Here is a 22,835-nt window from a genome sequence, read left to right as displayed (position 1 = left end):
GCTTAATCCTTTGGCTGACATCTTGCTGACTCTGATATTCCATTGCTGGTAATGGCAGCTGTCTTTCATGAAGGTGAAAGCTTTTAATCAAGGGTTAGCTATACCGTAATCCACCTAATCCCGTCTGAGATGCTCCTGTTCACTCTCAAGAGGGAGTGGGTGTGATTTTGAAGCCTTTCAAATGACTTTATACACCAATTATAGGTTATACTAAAACAACAACAACAACAACAAAGGTATACTGTGCCATAATTATTCCAATTGGTTTCATTTTTTGTGTTTTAAAGCAGGGGGAGGAGCAAAAAGCTAAATGGAGGACTACTTTGTGAATATTACACAGATAATCAGAGAATTTTTTGACACTCAAGTCAGTATAATCACCTTTCTGTCAGCAAATTGTCACAGCGTGTTATTGTGACAATATTCCCTAATGGCAGTCGCATGGAACCTGTTGTTTATTTACTATGATTTTGAGAAAATATATTTTCTTAATGGAATACTTAATCTAAAATTAAAAGGATCTAATCTATAAAAAAAAAAGTACATAACATTCAGCAAGGATGCACTGATCAAAAGTGACGTTGAAAATGTTTAAATAGCTACAATGTTTTTCTTTTTAGGTTTATATTCATCAAAGAATTTTGAAAATAATGAAATATGATAATAAGAAATTTTACTTAAGCACAAAATCGGCATATTAGTAAGGTTGTAAAGATTTGTTTCTTATGCTCACCAAGGCTGCATTCATTTGATCAGGAATATAGTAAAACAGTAATATTGTGAAATACTATTACAATTCATATTTTTTATAATTAGTATGATTTAAAATTACGCAATTACTCCAGTATTTAGTGTCAGATCCTTCAGAAGTCATTCTAATATGCTGATTTGGTGCTTAAGAAACATTTAGTATTAACAGTGTTGAAAAGGATTCTTTGAGGAATGGGAAGTTCAACAGAACGACATTTATGTAAAATAGAAATCTTTTATACATTATAAATAAATGTCTTAAGTATTAATTTCATTACAAAAAAAATCTTACTGACAACATTTTGAAAGGTAGTGTATTTTAATGGCAGTTAAAGCTTGAAGTTTGTTCTCTTTATTAGAACTTTTGTTTCTCTTGTCTCCCCACTCAAATTCATTTTTTAAAACCTTAAACAGTCATTTGAAGTCATAATATAATTTCTTACTGTCAAAGTAATTGATAAAATAAAAGACAAACAGTACAGTATAATGAGATTTGGCTCTGAAACTATATCTAACAGTTCTGAACCCAATGACTCTTGTAATATTATTACTCACTCAGACAGGAATTTCCTCTTCTTCTGGTGTATCTTTGATCTTCTTGCAGAAAACCTGAGACAGAAGAAAGTTCCAGTAGAAAACAGTTAAACTTGTGTTGGCTGTCACTATGCCGATCAACATGGGATGCATGTCTAATTTCAGCTGTGCTGTTGTTCTTCCAGTGGCTGATGTTGCACAAACTCTCTCAGAGTCTCTGACTGACTGGATGACTGACAGAGGAAGAGCTTTTGTGTGGTTGAGATAGTGATTTAGACAGATCTGATCCTCTATGAGTCATATCTGATCTATTCTATTCATCTCCCTCCCCTTGTCTAATGTTCTTTTCTTTATGTCTGCTACATAGATTATGAAAGGAATACAGGGCTAGTTGTCAGGACTTCTACTTCACAGAGTCAGGGTAGGTTTATGTCAAATTTCTGTATATACACATACCTTAAATACAAGTTATTGAAAATACATAGATCAATTTATTTATGTTGACCTTTTTGACAACATCAACATTCCCTAATAGCAGTTACAATGGAACCTGTTGTTTATTTTTAGATATTTTCTTAATGGAACACTTAATCTAAAGTTAAAGTAATATAAAACAAAAATTAATCAAGTTAAATTTTCCCTAACATTTACAAAAAGTTTGTGGGTCAGTTGTGTGTGTGTGTTGTGTTTTTTTTTTGGTTTTTTTTAATCAATAGAATTATGCAGTAATATGACCAAAAATGACACTGAAAATTATATATATATTAATGCAGAAGCTGTCAAGCGCCCTTGTTGTTTGTGAACAGAAGCCGATAAGTCCATTTTAACAAAGCGGCGCGCTGTATTCAGGTCTGATGACAAGGCTGCCAGTCACTTTGAAAAGACGTGCTAGTTGAGAGCAGAGAGGAGTTTAGTCAAAACTGACTAAAAGTGATCAATGATGGATAATTTTGACAAACTTGATGAACCCATGAAAATAAAATAAAAGCTGAAACCTTTTTACGGAAACTTGTTAAAGCAGCATGCTAAAATAATGAGGGAGAAGCTGCTCCCTGTATTGTGTGTAATCACAAACATACAGTCTATGATCACAATAACAACATTTGTCAGGCATCTGCATTGTCATCTGAGGAGATTATAAAGATTAAACATAAGATGCGGAAAAAACAACTGTTGGAATTATCTGCTTTTGCTATAAAATAAACTTTTAAACTTTAAAAAAAAAAACATACATTTAGTGAACTTTAATTTTGTAAGTTACCTGTATTTGTTTGTTATTATTACTTAATCAGAACAACCCAACTGCAATTTTGATACTGATATTACGTAGAATGCACAATTAAAAAAAAACAACAAAAAAAAAATAAAAAATACAAATGATCTGTTTTTCATATCTGTAGTTACAAATGTTTTTCTTTTGAAATAGAATCCTGAAAATAAGACAGTATTCATAATAACAAGAAATATTACTTAAGCACCAGATCAGCACATTAGAATGATTTCTGAAAGATCATTAAAGACTGGAATAATTGCTGCTGAAAATTCAGCTTTGTCATTACAGGAATAAATTACATTTTTAAAAATGTTAACATAGAAAACAGTTATTTTAAATGTAAAAATTATTTTACAATATTACAGTTTTTACTGTATTCTTTAATTGATGAGCATAAGAGACTTACCGACTTCAACTTTTGAAGCGTAGCATGAAGCGGTAGCATGTTTTCAAATCTGAGGTGATTTAATGTCTTAAAAAAAAATTATGAAACCGTAAAACATTTAGGAAACGATAAAAATAGAAATGGTACAAATATGAAACAGTTTTAGTATTTAAAAAAAAATATTGTTACCTGAATGTAAACCAGTTCCTGGAGAGTCACGGAATATTTCCTCAAGTCAGATTATTCAAATGGTGAGATCTTTACTACCCAAGTTTTCTATATGATTAAATTTTAAAATAAATATTTCAGACACAAAACAAACTCTATTCTAACCTTCTCTACACATAACTATATGCAGGGTGTGTTGGCTAAGCAGGGCTGTCTTTTTTGGCTTCATCGTCAGTCTTCTTGTGAAAGGCTTCTGTCAGAATGAAGATCCAGTATGCAATGGTGATGGAGGTATTAATTGTGACAATGCCAATCATGAAGGGGTGTAGCATGTTTGCAAGTGTCTCCCTGACTGCTGTCTACAACGTTTCTCTGCTTTGAGTTACTTTTAGTCTTTTTCTGCAGTTTGGTCCAGCCTTTTTCTTCAGTACGTGGTCGTCTCTCCTCCCTCCATACTCAAATGAGGCTTAAAAAAATCCTCAGAGCCTTTGCTGAGCACAACATCCCAGGTTTGTCTCCCTTCATTCACACTACCATCAGTAAATTAGCAGTGCATGTGTACTTTTATCTACTTGGGTAAAAATAACAGGCCAAATGAGTTTTTAAGTTTGCTTAAAATGTACAGACATAAAACTGATTATGACGATCAGTGCAATGCTTCGCATTTCTGTGTTTATAGCAATTAGTTTGATATGCTAGGTAGGGATGATCACTTAAGGATTAGAGCATTTGGATTTTAATTCCATATGTGCTTCTTTAAAGATGAATCTTATTGAATGAGATAGACTGCTGTGTGGATTAGTTAGGCAGAAAGTACTGTTACAGATCTCAGACAAACACTGGCGCTCTTAGCTGTGCTAATCACCTCTGCTCATGTGTGGAGGATTTAACATTAGTCACACAGACTTTACTCAAGATTAGAAACTTAATTAGCGACATCACAAATATTCATGACGCAAAATGTTAAAGCTTAAAGGCAGAATAAGACGCAAGTATATGTAGTCAAATAAATGCGTTTATTAAATATTAAGCATTCAAAGTGCTTTCACTTGAGTTTGAAATATGGATCAGTTGTGTAACATTAACATGTTTTCGGAAATGTGTTTCACTGAGCGCTTTGCAGTCTGAGCAGTCCGTCTGCGTACTGGAACTGCGAGCTGTTTTCATACTCCAGCATGTCCAGTGCCACCTCGCAGCTCTCCTTCACCACCCGTTCCTGGTCCTTCCTGTAGCGCTCTAGGATCTGTAAGCAAGCCTCCTTCCCGATGGAGCCCAGCGCCTCTGCGCACTCGTGTCTGACCATGGCGTTCTCATCCATCTTCTCCAAAGCTGCCTGCAGCTGAGGGATGCTGGCCTCATGTTGGATCTGACCCAAAACGTAGCCGATCTCATGGCGGAACAAGGCACTGCTGCACTGAAGACCTAAAAGTAATTTTTGAAAGAAGATAATACTTTTATTCAGCAAGGATTCATTAAAGTGATCAATTATGATGATAAATGTACAAGGTCACAAGAGATTTCAATTTAAAAAAAATCCAAAAATCCTCCTGAAAGTATTAAGCAGCACAACGATTTTCAATATTGATGATAAGAAATGTTTCTTCAGCAGAAAATCAGCATATTAGAATGATTTCTGAATAATCGTGTGATACTTAAAACTGAAGTAAATTCAGCATTGCCATCACAGGTATAAATTGCATTTTTAAAATATATTAAAATACAAAACAGTTCATTTACATTGTAATAATACTTCACAATATTACTATTTTTACTGTATTTTTTTAATTAAATACACTTCCAGTCAAAAGTTTTTGAACAGTAAGATTTTTTAAATGTTTTTTAAAGAAGTCTCTTCTGCTCACCAAACCTGCATTTATTTGATTTAAAATACAGCAAAAGCAGTAATATTGTGAAATATTTTTACTAAAGTAACTGTTTTGTATTTTGAATATATTTTAAAATGTAATTTATTCCTGTGATCAAAGCAAAATTTTCAGCATCATTACTCCAGTCTTCAGTGTCACATGATCCTTCAGAAATCGTTGTAATATGCTGATTTCCTGTTTAATAAACAAAATTCGTAATAAATTTTATTGTATTTACAAATTATTTTCATTTTAAAAAGTTGAGTACATTTTTTCAGGATTCTTTGATTAATAAAAACATCAGCATTTATCTATAATAAAAAGCTTTTGTAAAATTATACACTATTCCATTTAAAAGCTTGGAGTCATATATTTTTTTATTTAGCAAGGATGCTTTAAATTGATCAAAAGTGATAATAAAGACATTTATAATGTTACAAAAGATTTCTATAAATGTTTCAGATAAATAAATACATAAATTTCAGATAAATGCTTTTCTTCCGAACTTTCTAATTATCAAAGAAACCTGAAAAAATTCTACTCAGCTGTTTTCACCATAATAATAATAAATGTTTATTAGCAGCAAACTAGAATGATTTCGGAAGGATCATGTGACTAGAGTGATGATGCTAAAAATTCTTTTGAAATCACAGGAATAATTTACATTTTAAAATATATTCATGCTGTTCTAAGGTGAGCAGAAGAGACTTCTTTAAAAAAACATTTTAAAAAACTGACTAAAACTTTTTGACTAGTAGTATACCCGTAGTATGCACCGTTATTTACAAAGTATGTTTGAACAGATCTCAGTTCAAATCTCTCACCATCTCCAAGAGCCAGAACAGCCTCTTCAGTCCCAAGATTCCTCAGTGCAAACATGGCTCTGTAGCGGTCAAACAGCGACTGGCTTTCGTCTAAGAGCTGCGCCCTCAGTTCCGGGACGCTTTTTCTTGGGGCGGGAGGTGCTGGGTCTACGGAGCTGTAGGGGTTCTCATCTGTGCCCTCTGCTGTCTTTTCCCCACCATTCATGAGCCACTCTAACCTCTGGACTGCCAGCTGACATGTTTCTGCCACCTTTATAAAAAGCAAATTACTGTCAAATCTAAACTTGAGGCATAAAATGCACAGCAGGACATTCTAGCATTAGTATAACAATGAATGGTGAATAAATTGGTGAAATGGGTTGACTGTACCTCAATAACTGGATCTTCTGCATATTTCTTCAATAAATCTAAGACTTTAGGATTTCCAATGGCCCCCAATGCTTCTCCTAGAATTTAAAATATAATAAAAATGAATATGTGACCCTGGACCACAAAGCCAGTTGCCCATTATATGGACAAATTTGCTAAATTGCTAAGAACTTTATTTGGACAACTTTAAAGGCGATTTTCTCAGTATTTTGATTTTTGTGTTTTTGTTTTGCACCCTCAGATTCCAGATTTTCAAACAGTTGCATCTCAGCCAAATATTGTCCTATCCTTACAATTATACATCAGTGGAAAGCTTATTTATTCAGCTTTCAGATGATGTATAAATCTCAGTTTCAATAATTTGACCCATATGGTTTTGTGGTCCAGGGTCACATATGACATATCTAAAACCAAAAAAAGAAAAGCAAGAAAGAAAAAAGGGAGAATATGTCTCACCAGCTTCATGTCTGACCATTGGCTCTTGCTTAGTGTCTTTCAGGACGATCTCTAGGATAGGAATGGCCCGTTCATCTTGCATTTGGCCGAGGCAGTATGCCAGCTCATGCTTTAGAAGTGCAGATTCATCCACAAAAGCTTCACTGATCCATTTAATGGCCTCTGGTCCACCAAGGTTGCGGAGAGTAAAAAGTGCTCTAAAGCGCGTTGTCAGGTCCTGCTTTGGGTTGACGAGAATCCTCCCCACCGCCGCTATATCCGCATCATTTGCCATGAGGAAGCTTTCAGTGTCAGGATGATGTCCTTATGCACAGGTTAAATGCAGTACTCCAGAGAGCAGTATATATACAAAAACCTGCATTTAAAAACAACAAAGTTCAACCCCATACTTCGTAATAAAGTAATGAAATATCATGATTCATATGATGATTAAAAACCTTGTGAACTGCTACTTAGACAGCATTTTTGGCCTTCATAGTCTGGTCAATTATTGTCATGTTTTGGGCTGTACTAATTGTTGAACCCGGAAAAACCATTTGGAGTACTATGAACTGCCAATAGTTTTAACAAACCAAGGAGAAGAGTGCAAAAAACTGTCTGAGGAACAAAAGGCGTTTGTGGTTGGCCAAAATGAACTAAGACTTCCAGTCTTGACAACATTCATGTTTGTTCTTAACATTTCCAAGTCAGCTAGATGAAATATTAGGCTAATATCTTAATTAATACTGCTCCTACGTATCCTTTACCACCTGTTAACTTTGGTTTGTCAAAAATATTGCACCCTTTCCTGTTTCCTAAGTCCTCTCTATATGATTTGCAAGCTTACCCATGTTTTTCCGTGGTTTAGACAGCATAAATTAGCAGAACAATGCATTCAGTAGTACATTAACTGTGCAATCAATGCTGTTTACATCCAAGTATCTCCAATGTGGCCATGCATCCGGATCACTGACCAAACTGTGACGTAAGTGCAAACCCTCTATGTGAACAGGGAAACCAATATCAACTATATTGGTTACTAATCTTATTTTCAATCAGTTTTAATAACTAATTCAAATCAATTATTTTACATTATATTGAGATCCTGATTAACTCAAGATTATTTGTTTGAGACACAATTTGTTTGGAATGTATGATAGAAATGTGTTTTTCAGTGCATTTTATTTTCAGAATGACATTTTAGAATGTAAAGAACATTTTTTTTTCGCTATAAACAACATTAAAATATGACACCAACTTTCCCAAAAGTTATTATTTTTCTCATAATAACGAATAACTCACGAATGGATAGTAACTTTCCTCTATAACAGGGGTCTCTAAACTCAGGTGTCCTGCAGAGTTTTGCTCCAACCCTAATTAAACACCTGAACCAGCTATTGAAGGTCTTACTATACATGCTAGAAACTTTCAGGTAAAGGTGTGTTGAGGCAAGTTGGAGCTAAACTCTGCAGGACACCGGCCCTCGAGGACCGAGTTTGGAGACCCCTGCTCTACAGTAGCCGTCAGTGTGGACAGGACAGTCCAAAAACGGGAATTTCGCCTCTGCTTATATCCATTTCACAAGACACGGATATCTATTACACATACATGATGCATGTGTGAGAAAAGATTAGTCATTCTGAATGGAGGCCGCGTTAAATTGTACACATTGCTGCTTTTGTGTTCGTACTATAATATGTCGACTAGAAAGTTCAGTATGGTTTTAAAGAGTCACGGTGTAGCAATATGGAAGAAAAGGCATGAAAAATTGCCATTTCTGTGCCAGCATGAACACGCGTCGCTCTGCCAGCTCTTGTGTAAGCGTGTTATGCAGCCGGCAGAATGACGGGTTTAAAGACATTACAGTGTTATGACAGAATGACGCTAATCGAGTTCGTTACAGTTGATGAATTATCAGTATACTGAACTTACTACAAGCGGAGATGTTGTTTTTTCATTCATATAATACGCTCCATCAACCTCCCCATGCCGTCCACTCAAGAAGGAACTGTTTCACTCGTGTTATCCAGGAGCTAGATTTCGAATCCTTCGCATTAGTATAGCACCACCTACTGGATTGGAGTGAAACCATTATAAAATTTACAAACGCTTATCAACATTTTTAACTGGTAGGCTCATATGGGTTAGGAAACAAAATGACGAGAATAAATTACGATTTGGGGGGTTTTAAGTAAATCTCAAAAATTCTCAAACACACATTAAAATGCCATACGTACACTACCAATGAAACGTTTTTGAACAGTACGATTTTTAATGTTTTTAAATAAGCCTTTTCTTCTTCTGCTTACCAAGTCTGCATTTATTTGATCTAAAGTACAGCAAAAACAGTAAAATTTTGAAATATTCTTACTGTTTAAAAGAACTGCGTTCTATATAAATATATTTTAAAATGCAATTAATTCCTGTGATTTCAAAGGTGAGTTTTGGCATCATTATTCCAGTCACATGATTCTTCAGAAATCATTCAGATATTCTGATTTGATGCTCAAAATACATTTATTATTATTATGATGATGTTGAAAACAGCTGAGTAGAATTTTGTCAGGTTTCTTTGTTAATAGAAAGTTCAGAAGACCTGAAATAGAAATATTTTGTAACATTATAAATGTCTTTATCAACACTTTTGATCAATTTAAAGCATCTCTGCTAAATGTAAGTATTCATTTCTATAAATACTCAATGTACATTTGAGTATATTCTTACTCAACTGTTTTAAATATTTGATAATAATAATAATAAATGTTTTTTGAACAGCAAATCAGCATATTAGAATGATTTCTGAAAGATCATGTGACACTGAAGACTAGACTAATGATGCTGAAAATTTAGCTTTGATCACAGGAATAAATTACATTTTAAAATATATTCAAATAGAAAACAGTTACTTTAAATAGTAAAAGTATTTCACAATATTACTGCTTTTGCAGTATTTTGGATCAAATAAATGCAGGCTTAGTGAGTAGAAGAAAATTCTTTAAAAACATTAAAAATCTTACTGTTCAAAAACTTTTGACTGGTAGTGTATTTTTTATTTATTTTTCAACACAAGCAGAAAATCACTTTAAACAATATTTAGACAGATCTACTGTTTACAATATTAATACATTAGACGCCAAATGAAATGTACCAAGTCAAATGATCTAGAAGTCATATTAAAATTCACTTATTTATAAATGTTAATAAAACAGATAATCCCAAGTGTCATAGAATATGCGACTAGTTTTTAAATACTATCAATTTACACACTTTCTGCCTGCTAAGCTATGTTTATTTTTAAAATATTAAAGTACAACTCCACTTCCAGAACGATTTACAAATAATTTACTCACCTCAAAAAACATAATTTCTTTACGACTGAAGAAAGAAAGAAAGAATGAACATCTTGGATGACCAAGGGGTGAGTACATTAAGTGTGAATCTTTGTTTTGGAAGTGGACTTCTCCTTTAAATGGCAGCTATAAACAGGCTAATAAAATGATCAGTCAATACTCAAACTATGCCGTTCCAGCACTATCTTCTTGAGGTGGCTCAGGTACCAACAAACCCGGGCTGCTTGTTAAAGACTGATCAAGTGGTTTGCTCTGCTGTTGTTGCTCAAAATAGCTACAGAGCAGAGAACGAACTGCCTCTGCGTTCGGATCATCTATATAGACCGTAGACACATCTGTGGGCTGTGGACATTCATTCTGACTAAGCGCTTCAACCCACTCCTCTTTAAACGGGCTGTTATACACATTACAAATATTGTGCAAGATACAGCAAGCTACAGCCATCTTGGATACCAAGTCTACATTGCTGTCATTTCTGTTGTGCAGACACTGCCATCGTGCCTTAAGGCGCTGGAAAGCGTTCTCAATGACTTTAAGGCCACGGTTCAGCTGGGCGTTGAAGGTTTGCTGTTGCGGAGTTAGATTTGCCGACGCAGGATAGCATTTCAGCAGCCAGGTCTGAAGCGAATAACCCGCATCCCCCAGCAGCAGAAATCCCAACGGCTGACCCATGAGCTCTTTGGGTGGTTGAGAGCAGAAGCCTCCCTGTTCTGCCATAGTCCACAGCTCTGAACTCTGCAAGATGGTCATGTCATCTGTGCTGCCTGTAAAACCAGAACAAACGTCCCAGAAAGTACCTTGTGCATTTACCACACCCTGAAGCACAACAGAGTGCCATCCTCTTGGATTCCAGCAATCCTGGGTCTCCGTGGAGGGAGATTTAACAGGGATGTGAAGGGAGTCGATGACACCAATACAGTGAGGAAAACCCCACAGAGTATGAAACTGCTCCGCATGTTCTTCAAGTTCATGATCTGCTGGTAATTGCATGTAAAGAGGTTTTAGTAACAAAATGATGGCTTCGCACACTTCTCGTACACACTGACACACAGCTGGGATGGGCACACCGAAGAGTTCGCTTAAGAAGCAGTATTCTGCGCTGGTGGACAAACGCATTAAGGCCATGGCAATGCATCTCTCCAGTGTAATGGTCTGTCCGCTTTGTTCTAGATACACTTGCTCGAGCTGAGGCTTGAGTTTAGCGCTCAGAAGGAGGAAGATGTCTCTTGTGACGTGGAACTTGTCAAGCCAGTCTTCTGGTCCAAACTCTGTCATCACAACTCTCTCCCACCAGTCCGGGTCTGCAGGGATCGGGACATGATTTTGCAGATCTTCTTCATCTGGTGATGGTAACTAAAACATTGACAGAAAAACATGTTTACTGCATGAATGAGCAATTATTTTGTCAATGGAAAATTTATTCTCTTTACTTATTATGTATTGACTGCACTGACACCAGTGTTGGGGAAAGTTACTTTTAAAAGTAATGCATTACAATTTTGCGTTACTCCCTGAAAAAGTAACTAATTACATTACTTAGTTACTTTTAATGGAAAGTAATGTGTTACATTACTTTTGCATTACTTTTTAAATCTGGGCAGGGCTTGCTTCTTTGTTTTTAATATAAAACAATTCTAATGTAAAAGCCCTTTTACACCAAAAGTGAAATAAATTCACCTCAGGCTGAAAGAAAAGTTCATTTATGCAGGAGATCACTCTTCAGCTATAAAAAAAATGAAGCACAAATGTTAGTTTATCTAAAGTAATTTTTGCTTATTAGTATGGCTGAATTGCATCATCGAAGGTCAGCAGCAAAGACACTGGTTAATAAAATGGAATTAAATACATAAAGGATATTTGTTTTATTTAATATTTAATTATTGCAGGGTTGCGTCATATTCTGAATTTGCATTTCACTGTTTTTATTCATTTTGAGGAATACTGAATCTGTTTTTTGTGAGTGAGATGAATTAATGCATGTTCACATTTAGTATAGAATACAGTAACATCATGTTTACTCCCAATTTCCTGACAGGAAACTCGCGTTACTTGTAATGCATTACCCCCAACACTGACTGACACTATCAGATTAGAACAACCATTGAAATGATAAAGACAACATTGTTTTTTTTTCTGTAGAACTGTTTTATAGTGGAATCAAATTTATTGTATAATTTATGAATTACACTACCAGTCAAAAGTTTTTTACTTATTTTTTTTTTTTTTTAGTTACAGAAATTAATACTTTTAACAAGGATGCTTTAAATTAATCAAAAGTGATGATAAAGACATTTATAATGTTACAAAAGATTTCTATTTCACATAAATGCTGCTCTTAACTTTCTATTCTTCAAAGAAACCTGATTCCACAGCCGATCACATAAAAATAATGTTTTTTGAGCAGCAAATCAGAACCTTAGAATGATTTCTGAAGGATCATGTGACTGGAGTAATGATGCTAAAAATCACAGGAATAAATTGCATTTTTAAATATTTTAAAATAGAAAACAGTTATTTTAAATAGTAAAAATATTTAAGAATTTTACTATTTTTGCTGTACTTTAGATTCAATAAATACAGGCTTGGTGAGCAGCAGATCCTTCTTTTAAAAACATTTAAAATCTTACTGTTCAAAAACGTTTGACTCGTAGTCTATATATGATATATATTTATCTCATATTTGAAGAAGTCTGCATTTTTGTTTTTGTTAATTATCCGTTTATTACTGCGATGCTGCCTTGAAACTATCTGTATTGTATAAAGCGCTATATAAATAAAAGTGATTTGACTAATATGCACATTCTTCTCATTACTGTGCAGAGTATACAGTAACGTATATTGTACATATACAGTAATGCACTTATACAGAAATCACAGTTTACCGTTCTCGTGCTCCGGTAATTGAGGAAAAGATGCCTTCGATATCTGATTCGTTTGTGAATTTCAGCTCGCCTTTCTAGAATGTAGTTATGAATTTCTTCTTTTCGCCTCCTAATTTTGGATGCAAGTAAGTACTTCATCTCCGCAGCATCTCTCGCCTCGTCTGTTTTCAAGTATGAACGTGGCATTTTGTGCGACGTGCGGTAATAAACACTCAACACAGTGGAGTATATTGTTTTTGTTATTTTAGTTCATCATCAAATAGGACAGAAGTACAACAAACATGTTCCCAAGACGGCCGTAAACAGGGGTGCGCTATGGAGCGCCACTTCCGGTCTCCTGTCTTCTTGTCAAAATAAAAGTTTGTTTTAGAACAATGGAAAATAAAATAAAAATATAATATAACTCCATGGCTAATTTGCAGTTTTATTTACATGACATCTCCTCTCTGATCTCTTTCCTCTTTTTGTATAAAGCAATTACGCCAGGAAATAAGGTATAAATAAATAAACAAGAGGTGTTAGGGATTTGAGTAATAGTACATTACTACTATACTTAAATATTATTTTGGGGGAATTTATGCTTTACCTGAGTTCTGTTAAAACTAATATGCTTACTATTAATCAGTAACATTTTCCCACTTTTTCTGTGTAATTGCCATTTGTAAATTTTATGGGTCTGGCTTCAGGTCTCATCCGCGTCCAGCTATTTTTAGCTGTACAAAACAGCTCGTTTTGCTGCTTGGTATTGCAAATTGGTGTGTCTTACCATATTATTTTAATGTATTATCTTATTTATGAGCAAACTGGTTTGTAGTGCAAACAGTTTTACCGTTTACTGCATGTTGTTATTCTTCACGTTTTTTCTCTATAGCGGATAATGAACTGGAAGTCTTACCCATGGGATTACTTTCACATTAAAGAAAAGGTGGATAAGGTGAAAAAAATAGATTTTATTCTATTACAATAGACCTTTTTTTTACATTTCTGGGTTTCTCAGCAGCGGAAGTCGTAATAGTTGGGTAAACTTCAAGAGCAGTAAATGGGAGAGTACTGCAAATATATATATTTTTTTTCATTCTTATTTGCTCAAATAGGAAAAGAAAAACTCCATGATAGTGTTTTCACGACTTTAAAAAAATAATAACAATAAAAAAATTGAGAGAGACTGATAACGGCAGTCAGAAGACAGAACAATGTCAAATATACCATCCTTCGCATAGACGCTGCATTAGAAACACCTTTGCATTAGCGTTAACTAGTTTTTTTGTAATTTGATGCAAGGTGAAATAATTCAAAGTATAGATTTATAAATGTACATATTTATTTAAAAAATCACAATATAAAGATCTTTTGAGTATTTATGATGCTGATGACTGTTGAAATGCATCATTGCAGTCTTGTAAAGTTTTTTTGTGACATAAAAGTACAAAATACATGTTTTTCACTGATTTTAAAATAAAAAAAGTGTTTTTCTTTATCCTAATGTGACTAACATGCCAATCAATCATGCTTACATAAGTATACTTTTCTTTTATTTAACAGCCAATTTATTTTATTTTAGTGAAGTAGTGTATTCTTCACCAATTTTCTGCATTAAAATGGCAAAATCACTACTGTCTAATGTTTTTAAAGGTCAGTTTAAAAAGCTATGAAAAGCGTTTACTTTTTTTTACTTTAAAACACAACTAAATGTGCATACTTTTTACTCAAGTATTTATTTATTTTAGGTACTTGTTAGACTTTTAATTTTTGACATAGGCCTGGTATTACTATTTTAACTAAATGTTAAAATTCAATGCACAAACTTTCCATAATATACAGTATGTAATTTTTAACCAAATGCTTGATAATCAATTTTTTCCGTACAATAAAACTGAAGTTGATCTTTGCACTTTTAAAAACATAGCAACGTTTTTGTTTTGTTTCAAATGCCGTGACGTCAACGTTTAACTCAGTCCCATGATTCCTTGCGGTGCCATCGATAACAACAGCCTCGATTTGCTAACAACATCGGAGCAGCGTATCTTATATCCATTATCAAATATATTCTCGTTTTTTCAAGGTTTGCACTCGACGTGTTTGTTTTGGATAAGGTTCTGCTGATCAGATTATAAATTCACCGAATATCGTTGTCAAGGTAGGTCCGATGGTTTGATGGGTCAGATTAGCCTAACTAGCTGCTCAGTAATCCATTGTGAAACAAGAAGATGCGAATAATCAGTGCAGGGCAATGGTGTTTTATTAATGTATACGTTTAGATAGCTTTGGTTCAGATGATTTATAATGAAGAGATAACGTAATTTTCAATAAATGAACACTGGTGTTGAAACTTAGCCGTGTTGACAAAGGAATCTATTAACGTTATCTTTTCATTCAGGACTGAGGGTAATTTGGGGTTAATTTCTTTCTTGCATTCAGTGTATATTTTGTCTTAACGTTTCCCGTTAGTGAAGAAACATTTAACGTCTTTAATTAGTTAAAATGTGTATCGTAAGATTTGCTGTCATTGTTTGCTTAGGCCACCAAACGAATTCATTTAAAACTTGGGTATTTATTAAATTGTCATGAGCTGAGAATTGCAGTCCAGCATATTCTTGTCTCCATGTTCCTATTGTTTGGGAGTTTTCGATTGAGCAGCTGTTCTCTAACACCTGTTTATGTGGTATTGAACAGATGGTATCTGCTGACGAGTCTTGCAGCCTTCTGCTTCGTTAACCAGACAACAAATGAATGCCACCTAAAAGTGTAGCCCTTTAACGATAGTTGCTTCGTTGTGACCTTCTCATAAAGCCTTTCTCCCATGTAGTTTCTTAAAAAAGGTTTTGTGTTTCTATGAACGCACTTTAGGCACCCCTGGATTTCCACATTCTCAGATTTCTGAATCACATCCATGGATCAGGACTATGAGCGCCGGTTATTGCGGCAGATCAACGTCCAGAATGACAACACCAGCCCAATGGTATGTCTGTCATCTTGAATACTGCTGATTTGAAATTGGAATGATTTGATGTGCTACATGCCATTCTTTGCCAAAATGTTTTTAAATCAGTCCGTTTCCAACTATTCATTTGATCTGATCTGATTCCTTCTTTTTTTGTATACAGAAAGTAAAAGATGTGATCTGTCGCCTTACACCTACGCCCGAGTCACCCCTATCATCACCAAGCAAGCATGGTGACCGGTTCATACCCTCTCGAGCTGGAGCTAACTGGAGCATAAACTTCCATAGAATAAATGTGGGTGAAATCATTGTAAAAAAAAAAAAAAAAAAAAATACTAGTAATGAAGGTTCCGCTCGACTTCCCTTTGATTTGAATCAAAGAAATGTAAAGTGTCAAGTTCATTTTTCTTTACTGTGATTACAGGAAAATGAAAAGTCACCAAGCCAAAATAAAAAAACCAAAGATGCAACATCAGATACTGGCAAAGGTGAGTGTGAAGATGATTGTGTTGATTTTTCCTGCTTTAATAAAGCTCTTCAGTCATAGGTATTATTGGTAGTGACAGACTACTCTACCAGTCAAAAGCTTTTGAACCCGTAATGTTTTTGTTTTTGTTTTTTTTTGTTTTTTTAAAGAAGTCTCTTCTGCTTTCCAATCCTACATTTATTGATCTATAAGTACAGCAAAACCAGTAAAATTTTGAAAAGTTTTTAGAAAGTTTAGAAGACCAGCATTTACCTGAAATAGAAATCTTTTGTAACATTTTAAATGTCTTTATCAACATTTTTGAACAATTTAAAGCATCCTTGCTAAATAAAAGTATTCATTTCTATAATTTTTCTATTCATCAAAGTATTCTAAAAAAAATGTACTCAATTGTTTTAAATATTATTAATAATGTTTCTTGAACAATGAATCAGTCATGTTAGAATGATTTCTGAAGGATCATGTGACTGAAATAATGACGCAGAAAATTTAGCTTTGATCACAGAAATAAATTACATTTTAAAATATATTCAAATACAAAGCAGTTCTTTTAAATAGTAAATTTGTTTCACAGTTTTACTGTTTTTGCTGTACTTTGATCAAATAAATACAGTCCTGGAGAGCAGAAGAGATTTATATGAGAAACATTCTCATTGTTCAAAAACCTTTGACTGGTAGTGTATGCGACATATTAACCTCATTCTTGATGAATCGGATTCTCAAAGATGATACTCAGCCCTCTTGTGTTATTCTAGTTGTGTAATTTCCCTCACTTACTTTGTTGCCTGACAGCGGATGGCTTGGCGTATTCTGCCTTGCTGAAGAATGAGTTGCTTGGGGCTGGGATTGAGAAGGTCCTGGATCCTCAAACAGAAGATAGACGACTACAACCCTCCACTCCCGAGAGGAGGAGCCTCTTTAGTGTAAGTCCCTCATATCCTGTGATCTGTTCATCTGATGCCACGTGAGTGTTTTGATCTGTTTTCAACACCAACTTTGTGTTTGTGTGTTCAGTATTCGCTCAGTGCCAAAAGATCCACACCTGATGATAACAGTGTTTCCCCTTACTCCCTCTCCCCTGTTAGCAGCAAAAGGTAAGTTTAAACTTCTCCTGAAAAATGTGTGATTGACTGGTAAAATGCATTGTTTTAATGCCATCGTTTTTGTTTACAGTCAAAAGCTGCTGCGGTCGCCAAGAAAACCCACACGTAAAATTTCCAAGATTCCTTTTAAGGTGCTAGATGCACCGGAGCTACAAGATGACTTCTACCTCAACTTAGTGGACTGGTCTTCTTTAAATGTACTCAGTGTTGGACTGGGGACTTGTGTTTACCTTTGGAGTGCCTGCACCAGTCAAGTATGCATGAGATACATTTGCTGTTTATCCAAATTTAGAAATGCCCAGTGAACACTTGGACTAAGTTGTGTGTTTGTTTTTGGCTTTGTCCACAGGTAACGCGACTGTGTGATCTATCAGTGGAGGGCGATTCAGTCACATCGGTGGGCTGGTCAGAAAGAGTGAGTTAACTTTTATGACTTGGACTGTCAGAAGTTGCTTTCAGGGTTTTGTGGTCTGACCGTTCTTCTCTCATAGGGCAATCTTGTCGCTGTGGGTACACACAAAGGCTTTGTACAAATTTGGGATGCTACCGCCGGCAAAAAAACTGTTTGCCTTGGAGGGACACACAGCAAGAGTTGGTAAGTGTTGTGTGTGTTTTTTTTTTTTTTTTTTTTAAATCCTTTTTTACTTTTCTATTCAGCAAGTATGTATAAAAGGGATAGTTCACCCAAATATGAAAATTCTGTCATTAATTACTCACCCTCATGTCGTTGCAACATGTAAGAACGTTGTTCATCTTCGGAATACCAATTAAGATACTTTTGATTAAATCTGAGAGCTTTGAATGCACGTTAAAGACTGACATGGAAGAGAAGAAATTGTTGAATGAAACGTTATTTTTGTTTTATTTGCGCAAAAAAAAAAATCTTATAGCTTCTTAAAATTAGCTTAATTTTAAAATTAAGGTTCAACCACTGATGTCACATGGACTATTTTTACGATGTCCTTACTACCTTTTTGGGCCTTAAATGTGGTAGTTATGTTGCTATGCAGGATCAGAAAGCTCAGATTTCTTAAAAAATATCTTATATCTTATTTTTATTTTTGGGGGAACTATCCCTTTAAATAGACAAAAAGTGACTTTAAAGACCTTGTTCAAAAAAATAAATTTCTAAAATGAGTTCTGTTTTTTAATTTATTTTTTTTTATCAGTTTTATTTTTTTTCAGTGGGAAAAAAAAAAAGTATCACAATTTCCACAAAAAAAAATTATGTAGCATAGATTTATAGATACTTTATACTTCTTCTATGTGTCACATAGAAACAAAATTGTTTCACATGTCCACAGCTACAGTTCAGTACAAAACAAAAATATTTCAATAAAATTATTTAAAATACTAAAACATAATTATTCTAGTAAAATGATTTAAATACTCTAAATGTATTAAAAATAATTAACCACAAGAGAAATCACAAACTTTAGCAGCCTAATTTCTGTAGGAAGAAAGCTATTCAACAACAGAGTTGTTCTGGTTTTTATACTGCGTTATCTTTTTCCTGACTGCATCAATGTAAACAATCCATAAAATGGATGTATGCAGTCCTTCAGGATGCTACCTGAATAACATTAGCATAACATCTTTACATTTGTAATAACACCAGATCATCGTATTAGAATGATTTCTGAAGGGTCATGTGACACTGAAGCCTGAAGTAATGGCTGTTAAAAATTCAGTTTTGCCACTGCAGGAATAAATTACATTTGAAAATGTATTAAACAAAAAATAGTTTTATTAAATTGATTTTTAAAAACAAAAAAATGTTTACACTTGCTCTTCCGTCTTTCTGATGTGCTTTACGTTCTCGTGAAAAGTAAGTGTTAGGTAAACCTGTTATGAAAACTGAGAAATCTTCCCTCAGGTGCATTGGCGTGGAATGCAGATCAGCTGTCTTCAGGCAGCCGGGACCGGATGATCCTTCAGAGAGATATCAGGACGCCCCCTATGCAGTCAGAGCGCAGGCTGCAGGGCCACAGACAAGAAGTCTGCGGACTCAAGTGGAGCACTGACCATCAGCTGCTGGCCTCTGGAGGAAATGACAACAAGGTGACCTGATGGCTTTATATATATATATATATATATGTATGTATGTATGTATGTATGGAACATTAAAATGTATTTGCACAGAAAATATCCTTAAAAGCATTCATGTGATCGATCCCTGCAGCTGTTAGTGTGGAATCACTCGAGCGTGTTACCGATGCAGCAGTACACAGAACACCTGGCCGCAGTGAAGGCCATCGCCTGGTCTCCTCACCAACACGGTCTGCTGGCCTCTGGAGGGGGAACTGCAGACCGCTGCATCCGCTTTTGGAACACTCTCACAGCGCAACCACTGCAGTGTATCGACACAGGCTCACAAGTCTGCAACCTGGCCTGGTCCAAACACACCAATGAACTGGTACGTTTATTATGATCTACTAAACATATTTGGGCTGTCTTGATTCCTCAATAGAATTCAAGTACTTGATTTAAAAAAAAAAAATCTCTATTGCATTGTCCTGTCGAGCAACTGGCAAAATGCCGAAAGTGGTGCATTCCACAGACAAGAATCTATGAAACGTATTATTAGAGCGTTTTCCATGGCTGCAAGATATATTAAACCAATTTAAAAATCATAATCCAAGCATAATGCTATTGTGCTACAATTCAATTAAATAAGTAAATATAATGCAGGTTTAATATGTGCGCTTTAATTATTTACGTGCGTGTAGGTCACGTTCACAGTAAATGCTGCTCCACACGAACTGTTATGATTTACATGTGTAGAGCGTCTCCAACTCCATCTCTGCATATTGTTGTGAGTTTGGGTATTATTATAACGTTCATCTGGGAATGCAGCGTGTGCCATTTCATCAGATTTATAAGGTCAATGATTTATAAACCTATGCAAACACACAAGAATACATCTAAAATCTTTCTCAATGTGCTAACTGTTCATCGTGATTTCAAAATAAAAGTTTAAGCACTTGCTCTGTTTACACGTTTTGATGTCCACATATTCAAGAAATTACAGTGGCTGCAGCATTTGCGTCATAAAGAAATGGCCAAATAGTAAAAAATATGTGGATATTTTACTTAAATATGTTTGGTCAATATTAAACAAGGATTAGATTGCGCAGTAAAGTTTAAAAACGCTCATCATGCCATTGGCATCCTTTGCAGTCATTTGTTACAATGCGTAATGTACATATTTTAACAGTTTTGTTCAATAAAACCAAATGATTACTTGCTTTTGATACTTTTTTTTAAGTACTTATCATTGCCTCATTGCTGTTATGTATGTATTTTAAGCAGTTGTAGAGGCTATTATTCACTTGCGTCTATTTTTATTACTACAAACTAATAATAATTATCCAATTACTCGTCAGACAATCGACCAATTACTTGTTTACCGGAATAACCGTTGGTGACAGCCCTAGACCAAATGCTCAGTTGATGTTTGTGGTTGGTTATAAAATGTGTTAGGCTATTATATATGTATTTTAAGAAAGTGTAAAGGTTATTGTTCACTCAGGTCTATTTTTATTACTACAAACTAATTATAATTTTCCAATGAATCATCAGAGTAATCAACTGATTACTCGATTAACAGAATAATCTTTGGTGACAGCCCTAGACCAAATGTTCAGTGTTGATGTTTATGGTTGGTTATAACATGTTATGCTATTATATATGTATTTGAAGTAATTTTAAAGGCTATTGCTCACTTAAGTCTATTTTTATTACTTCAAACTAATTGTAATTATTGGATTACTCGATTAATCGTCAGAATAATCAACTAATTACTAGAATAATCGTTTGTGACTGCCATAAACCAAAAGCTCAGTGTTTGTTAATGGTTGGTTATAACATGCATTATAGCTGTAAACCTAGACAAATACGCATGATGGTGACTCTTATTGCATGTTCTAATATCTCCAGGTCAGCACACATGGTTATTCTCAGAATCAGATCCTTGTGTGGAAATACCCCTCGCTCACTCAAGTAGCCAAATTGACCGGTCACTCATATAGGGTGCTCTATCTGGTGAGTAGTTTAACTTCTGTCGTTTTATTTTAACTGTTGATACTTACTGTAAAAGTATTTTAAATGCTGTTTACTGATGGTATTCTTTTATCTTAAAGGCAATGTCTCCAGATGGAGAGGCGATAGTGACTGGTGCAGGTGATGAAACTCTGCGTTTTTGGAATGTATTTAGTAAAACACGATCAACAAAGGTACGATTTTTCTTTTTTTTTTTTTTGTAAAATAGTTTTTTCTTCAAGTTCATGTCCTAAATGTAATTCTCGGGTTGTCTTTCAGGAATCTGTGTCAGTTTTAAACCTGTTCACCAGAATACGATAATTGCTCAAGCGGATTGAGTCTTTATAACATATCTGTCATCAATCACATGCAGTGGACTGGACATAAAAAGCTGAGATCTACACCAAAAGATCTACCGTCTCCTCCACAACACTTCCCTCCCCCTCCCCTGACATTTCATTTTAAGTTCAAATGTTATGTTTACTTTTATGTGTACAGTTCGGTTCAGGATTTTATGTGTGATTGTTTTTGGTTACAGAGAAGTGTCTATAATGTATGACATGCTATCCCAAGCCTTAAGCCAGAAACAATGCCATTGAATCAGGGTGTAAAGAAAAATGTAGCCATTGTGACACAGCTGCCTCTGGAATCATTTGTAAACATTCTAATGAGTGATCTTTTGATTGTGAGAGTGAAAAAAATGTATATGAAAGAAAATTCAGTTTTTAACTTCAGTTGCTTAAAATTGATATTGAGTATTATAAAACACCCTGAAAAAAAACCTTACAGGCTTTGTTGTCATTTGATGTAGAGTATAAATGTATTTTTGATAAATGATCTTTACAAGGTTTGAATCAGTAAACATGGAAAGTATTCTGCATATATTAGAAAAGATTCCTAGCGAATAATTAAACCGTGAAAACATACAAAAAAGCATGCAGTTATATTATTAAATTCTATGAATTAGGCCTACTGAAATAATTAGGTTAAGTACATCCATTTTTATTCTTCAGGGCGGAAGTAAGCGTGTACGTGAGACTTGCGGTATTGGGCGATAGCAGGAACAATTCTTTCATCCTCCATTACTAGCAGATGAACGATAACATTAGTGGCGTGCTTTTATGCTAATATTTCCTGTCACTGTTTAAATTCAGAGATAAGAAGACTACCATCTCTAGCGGTCGGGATATAAACTCCGAACGAAGTATCCGCTGTGAATCTTGTATGATTTTTCTTTAACTATCAATATTCAGTTTTTGAGAATCGATGCAGTATAGCCAAACAAACTTCCTATTTATCAAAGAATTCTGCAAGTGTCATGATTTCCAAAAAAACATCAAGCAGCGCAAGAGTTTTCTACATTGATAAATGTTTGAGTTATTAATATTTCACAATATCACTGTTTTACTGTATTTTGATCAAGTAAAT

General features: G+C 34.6%; 3 protein-coding genes across 3 annotated transcripts; 1 reads left to right on the top strand and 2 right to left on the bottom strand.

Annotated features, from left to right (window-relative positions):
* Positions 1–4,107: 4,107 nt before the first annotated feature.
* On the bottom strand, positions 4,108–8,681 carry dohh (deoxyhypusine hydroxylase/monooxygenase). The gene is made up of 5 exons (XM_051118010.1): positions 8,536–8,681; positions 6,625–6,979; positions 6,169–6,245; positions 5,800–6,049; positions 4,108–4,532 (listed from the first exon to the last, which is right to left on the bottom strand). The coding sequence occupies exons 2-5, from the start codon at positions 6,896–6,898 to the stop codon at positions 4,216–4,218; spliced, it is 918 nt and encodes a 305-aa protein (XP_050973967.1). The 5' UTR covers positions 6,899–6,979; positions 8,536–8,681; the 3' UTR covers positions 4,108–4,215.
* Positions 8,682–8,773: 92 nt separating this feature from the next.
* Positions 8,774–13,127, bottom strand: LOC127170192 (putative nuclease HARBI1). Its single transcript, XM_051118009.1, has 2 exons — positions 12,836–13,127; positions 8,774–11,306 (listed from the first exon to the last, which is right to left on the bottom strand). Exons 1-2 carry the CDS (start codon positions 13,019–13,021, stop codon positions 10,119–10,121), a joined length of 1,374 nt encoding a protein of 457 aa, XP_050973966.1. The 5' UTR covers positions 13,022–13,127; the 3' UTR covers positions 8,774–10,118.
* A 1,654-nt stretch (positions 13,128–14,781) lies between these two features.
* On the top strand, positions 14,782–22,214 carry fzr1a (fizzy/cell division cycle 20 related 1a). Its single transcript, XM_051118110.1, is given in 15 exon segments — positions 14,782–14,972; positions 15,683–15,794; positions 15,940–16,071; positions 16,201–16,264; positions 17,056–17,186; positions 17,278–17,357; positions 17,437–17,620; positions 17,716–17,781; positions 17,858–17,920; positions 17,922–17,961; positions 19,243–19,427; positions 19,549–19,782; positions 21,306–21,410; positions 21,509–21,601; positions 21,687–22,214. Coding segments are annotated over 14 exon segments (1,488 nt in total). The 5' UTR covers positions 14,782–14,972; positions 15,683–15,725; the 3' UTR covers positions 21,729–22,214.
* Positions 22,215–22,835: the final 621 nt, after the last annotated feature.

This window comes from Labeo rohita, chromosome 8 (assembly GCF_022985175.1).
Source record: "Labeo rohita strain BAU-BD-2019 chromosome 8, IGBB_LRoh.1.0, whole genome shotgun sequence".
Lineage (NCBI taxonomy): Eukaryota > Metazoa > Chordata > Actinopteri > Cypriniformes > Cyprinidae > Labeo > Labeo rohita.
This window is presented reverse-complemented; position numbering and strand designations above follow the sequence as displayed.

Bases quoted from the DNA above. Each gene is read 5' to 3' on its own strand.
- dohh (XM_051118010.1), bottom strand. From the start codon at position 6,898: ATGGCAAATGATGCGGATATAGCGGCGGTGGGGAGGATTCTCGTCAAC. The intron at 6,246-6,624 runs GTGAGACATATT...TTTAAATTCTAG, and splicing joins AATGGTCAGACATGAAGCTG to GAGAAGCATTGGGGGCCATT. The intron at 6,050-6,168 runs GTACAGTCAACC...CTTTTTATAAAG, and splicing joins CAGAAGATCCAGTTATTGAG to GTGGCAGAAACATGTCAGCT.
- LOC127170192 (XM_051118009.1), bottom strand. From the start codon at position 13,021: ATGCCACGTTCATACTTGAAAACAGACGAGGCGAGAGATGCTGCGGAG. The intron at 11,307-12,835 runs GTAAACTGTGAT...TCAATGTTTTAG, and splicing joins ATTACCGGAGCACGAGAACG to TTACCATCACCAGATGAAGA.